Source organism: Mercenaria mercenaria, unplaced genomic scaffold (genome assembly GCF_021730395.1).
Source record: "Mercenaria mercenaria strain notata unplaced genomic scaffold, MADL_Memer_1 contig_42, whole genome shotgun sequence".
Taxonomy (NCBI): Eukaryota; Metazoa; Mollusca; class Bivalvia; order Venerida; family Veneridae; genus Mercenaria; species Mercenaria mercenaria.
The window spans coordinates 1-5,106 of NW_026462411.1; the positions used below are offsets into that span (position 1 = coordinate 1).

The 5,106-nt window shown below is 35.5% G+C and overlaps 1 protein-coding gene across 1 annotated transcript; it reads left to right on the forward strand.

Moving 5' to 3' along the window:
- Nucleotides 1-2,793: 2,793 nt before the first annotated feature.
- On the forward strand, nt 2,794-4,857 carry LOC128553687 (uncharacterized). Its single transcript, XM_053534862.1, has 2 exons — nt 2,794-2,864; nt 3,188-4,857. The coding sequence occupies exon 2, from the start codon at nt 3,376-3,378 to the stop codon at nt 4,855-4,857; it is 1,482 nt and encodes a 493-aa protein (XP_053390837.1). The 5' UTR covers nt 2,794-2,864; nt 3,188-3,375.
- Nucleotides 4,858-5,106: the final 249 nt, after the last annotated feature.

Genomic DNA, 5,106 nt, shown 5'->3' on the forward strand with positions numbered 1-5,106 from the left:
GAATATCTTGATCATTTATGTCTTTGAACAACGCTAGTAAAGCATTATGTAATGTTTTCCATTTGTTGTCAAACTCGTCGAAGCTAAGTGCAGCAGTGGAAGCATACTCATCCAAGTCATTTCTCTGATCTCTTATGCATTTTATTGCCTCAAGTTTATCTTCGGCTAGATATTCAAACAGGACCAGTACTGCAACACAATTCGAATGTATGTCCCAAGAATCGAGATGCGCATTCACTTCATCTTCCGGAAACAGTTTCGGAAACTCCTTATTGTAAATATTCTGAATTGTTTCTTTCTTCTCAAGCAAAAGGCAGCGAAGAGTCTTCCCGCGCTTTGATATCTCATGATTTATAACAGCTTTTACAGCTAATGGCGTAGCTTGTCCAAGAAGTAGAAGATGTCTAAGATAACGTTCATTGTCATCTGTTAAAGTCTGAAATCAAAATCACAAACTTATCATGAATCACACTATATAATTTAAATGGATTATTATGTTGTTCAATCCCGCCCGATTAGTTCAATAGACAAAACACTAGAATAATGGGATGGTAGATTCAAATCTCGGCCGCGGTGCATGTTCTCTGTAATGATGTGTGTGCAGTGTTACACATCTGGGCCAAATGCCTTATTCAAAAGCTTTTAAACGTAACATGAATCGCGTCGATTTTTTTAACCAAAATTTTATAAATTTTTGACATTGTATTATAACTTTATTATAGATATTTGCATTTTTAAATCGTAATCATAGACGGCGTGTGTATTTAATATTTTACATGTTCAGGATTATTACAAACTAAACAATCAAATCAAGTAGAATAATGAAATAAAATGCAAAAATGCACCTTTTATAAAACTGCAAAGACAACCGGTGAAGTAATTTCAATGCACGTTAAAGAGCTTGTTCGCTATATGTTTATAACAAACTTTGGCTATAACGAACACGTTTGCTTGTCTCGAAGTGTTCGCTAAAACCGGAGGCGACTGTACATATATGACGACGCAGTTTCATAAAAACTACTTGCACAAAGTATATCTGTCACATCCTAAGGTTACAGAAACTTTGAAACGAGTCTTTGAAAGTGGTAAATTTCCCAACTATGCTTACAAATAGCTAGTCAGATGCTTCAGTTTTAGAATTATCCAGTCTTTGAATATCTATTCCAAAACAAGAACTAAAACATTCAGCATATCATAATAGATTGTTTATTGCTAGCAAAAAGTTAATAACGTTAATATTTTACCGTATCCATCTCAGTCTAGTCTTTATTTGTCTGTTATGTTTGCCTTTGGAACTAGCAACATCATAGCAGGTAATCCAGTTGAATGTAGACTCATCATTCGTGTCATACTTGTTGAGATTGCATGAAAAATACATCAAGAAAGTGGTACATATACTCTGTAGCAAGGTTAATTTGTTAAGGCAGCCATTTCAGTGTATTGCACCTGACACTTGTTTTAGTTAAAACGTAGACTTCTGTTTATGTTGTTTTAGTCATCGATTTTACATTAAAATGGTTTTAAGGCATACCTGGTAGCTCTGCATATCTACTGTTGGAACTATATAAGTATTGTTGTTATGATGGTCTTAAGAACTCGCAGATTACTCAAACCAGTATACATTTTGACACTGGCGGCAGTAGCCTACGGAAACTACATGTATTTAGACACTGGTGGCAGCAGCCACCAGAAACTACATGTATTTAGACACTGGTGGCAGCAGCCACCAGAAACTACATGTAGGTGATCACTAATTAGATAATGCTTAGAAAAATAGAAAAAAGTACGTCCGACCAAAATTATATGTTTATGTGTACCAGTAAACATAAACCAATCCTTATTAATTACAAATATGAGGGTATCTGATAATGCATTCATGTGTAAAACATTGACATATTACTTTGACCTTTAATCAACAAAATTCGTAACCAGTGACATAATTATATTTTCTGGCGTATTTTCTCATTGTGTATTGTATTTAAATACACGGGATAACAAAGCATGTACCATGGTCTTACAATTATGCTGTTTGCCTTAGACTGTAAGTGTGCATTTATTCAGTCTGTTTTTTTCTTTTCTTTAGCCTACTGTTCTATGACATAATTAATTGTGATGCAATAATTACTGTTATACAAGTTCAAACGACACTTATAAAAATATCAAATTGGAACTAAGGATCACAACCTAACTATATGATAAAAAAGACGTTTAATTTCCAGTTTTCACTTCATTGGGTATTGTTTCTAAAATAGTAATTTGCGATGCTCCCTTTAACCACTTAGGTATGCAAGAAAACATTATCCTGTCATAGAACATTCTCATGTTTTAAGGACAGATGAGTGTCTGACGCCATCGTTGTTCTCTTGTTTGTTTTCTATTAATTTTCAAACAGTTACGATAATTTACAATTTTGACAGCAAGTAGACAAATGTAATCTAATCTCAGTGTAACAGGTAAAGGAACTCAGTGGGTCACCGCCTTGGAACGGTCAATGGCAAAACCACCACTGAGGAGCTTTAACCGGTTTATGGTGCGCACCTAACTTAACTTACCCCCTCCCTCACCCCACCATGTTGCAACGTCAGAGGATAGTGTAAATAAAAGTTATTCCCGCCAGGCGAATTACTAACACAGGCAACAGTAACAGAAGTCATGGCATGTAAAACACAATGCTGTTCGCTCTCGATAACCAACAATCCCGCGTGTGGTGCCCCTCTATCCGGAGTACTTTTTGTTGATATAAAATCTTTCCGGTAGTTCTTTTCGGTATTACGCACGTTTTTTTCGCCACTGAGGGCGCCATGTTTGTTTTTTGAGTTTAAAGTTTTTGAGTAGAAATTCTCCCTTGTATAGCCGCTCATGGTGTAAGTTTTATAGTTACATTGTATAATTTGAAGCTGTTCTTTGTGACTGTAAAAATGTTTAAACCCGTCAAGCCATATAGCCTTTGATACAGGCGATTTTTATGACATGCTATTCGCACCTGAATTTTCTCGAACCATGTATTGTTGTTTTTGTAAGTCGAACATCTTTATTAAAAGGTTGAATGTCAATATATACTGTTTCTACGCATATCATGTAAATGATTAGGACTTGTTAGACGTTAATATTGTCCATTATATAATATATTTAACAATAAGTAATTTTCTTGTCCTGCTTTTTTAACGAATTGTAATTCTGATTTCAGTAATTTACCCGATGGCACGATATACATTAAAGAGCTTGAACAGTCAGTGTCTTCGTCTTGTCAATTGGGTTCGCTAGCTGCAAAGTACATCTTAGGGCAGCATAGTAAATTAACCGTGGCTTACGAGTGGATTTGAGTAGTGAGTTCCAACGTCAACAAAAAGGCTTCGTAAATTAACAGAAAAGGCCATGTCATCTTACGAAGAAAGGGTACAAAAGTTTGAACATAACTTCAAAACTTTGGTGCAGACATTGCTTGAATTATCAAAGCAAGATGTAACATTGTCTACATTACACAGTTTAGATAAAGAATTTACATCTAAAGTTGAAGATTTTGAAACATTATATCAAGAGTTCTGTAAATACCTACAATTAAAACATACAGAAGAGAGTTTGAAACTATGTAAGTTAGTTGAAGAGCAACATGAAATAACTATTCAGACAGTTACAGCTTTTAGGGACAAACTAACTAGTCTGAAACACCAACAACCTGAACTTGAACAATCTGAGTTGTTTTCGCCGTGTCGTTCTAGAAGCAGTCGATCAAGTAGACATTCATCAGCGACCAGTAGATTACTTACTGAAAAATATGCGGAAGCTAAGGCAGCTATTGCCAGAGCAGAGTATGCTGAAAAGGAAGCAACATTGAAGAAGGAACGAGCTGATCTTGAAGAAAAGGAAAAGATTCTGAACGCTGTAAAAGCTAAGAGAATATCAGAGATTGCAATCGAGCTAGACGTGTTATCTCACAAGAAGATCGCAGCTGCAGCAATAGCTGAAGTGGAAGCTATTGAGAATATGAGTGAAGGAGGTAGTGGTAAAAGTGTGCTACAACAGTTACCAAAGCAAATGTTTGAAGAAAAGGTTGTAAACTTTGTAAGTTCTATGAATCAAATTAAGAAAGAAGATGCCCGAGAAAGCATAGGGCCTTCACATACAGATAAAACTTCTCATGAAATTCCATTGGCAACTTACTTGCTAAGAAAAGATATTCTTATGAACAGACTTACATATTTTGATGACAGTTCAGAACAATATAATTCTTGGAAGAGTACATTCAAACAAGTTACTAGTGAGATAAATGCCAAACCGGCTGAAGAAATTGATCTCCTAATCAAATGGTTGGGAAGGGAATCAAGAAAACACGCACAAAACTTGAAGTCGGTTTACATCAGAGATCCTATAGCTAAATTACAGCAGATTTGGCACAGACTAGATGATAGATATGGGTCGCCAGAAGCAGTTCATAAGGCAGTTACAAGAAGGTTAGATACATTTCCAAAGTTAACAATTCATGATACTACAAAATGGTATGATTTAGCAGACTTGCTAATGGAAATTGCAGGACTGAAGGATGATTCCGTATATTCAAGCACACTTGCATACTTTGATTCTTCAGTTGGGATGTCTCGTGTATTATGTAAACTGCCTCAAAACATACAAGAGCGATGGGCAGTGTTTGTAAATACATACAAAAAGAGGAAAGGAATCGTATTTCCACCATTTCTTGTGTTTGTTGAATTCATTAGTGATCAGGCGAAAATTCGTAACGATCCTAGTCTACAACTTACAGTGCAGGTTCAACATAATCTCGGAGAAAATATGAAAACACCGGGAACCTTATTCTCGAAGAAAACAGATGCCGAATTATCACAGAAGAAAATAGTGTAAATCATATTACTGTTATGCATTATTTCCGTGATGATGGGGAGAAACAGGCTCCAGGAAAAAACAGGCAACAAGTAGATCAGGTCAACAACAGCTGTACAAACATTCATAGTCAAGCAGTAAATCTTGTGCAAAAATTGTTCTAGTCAATGTTTATTTAGATAATAATGTTAACAATGTTGTTAAATGTTATGCCATAGTAGATGAGCAGAGTAACAAAACGTTAGCAAAACCAGAGTTGTTTGACAAATT

Bases quoted from the DNA above. Each gene is read 5' to 3' on its own strand.
- LOC128553687 (XM_053534862.1), top strand. From the start codon at position 3,376: ATGTCATCTTACGAAGAAAGGGTACAAAAGTTTGAACATAACTTCAAA.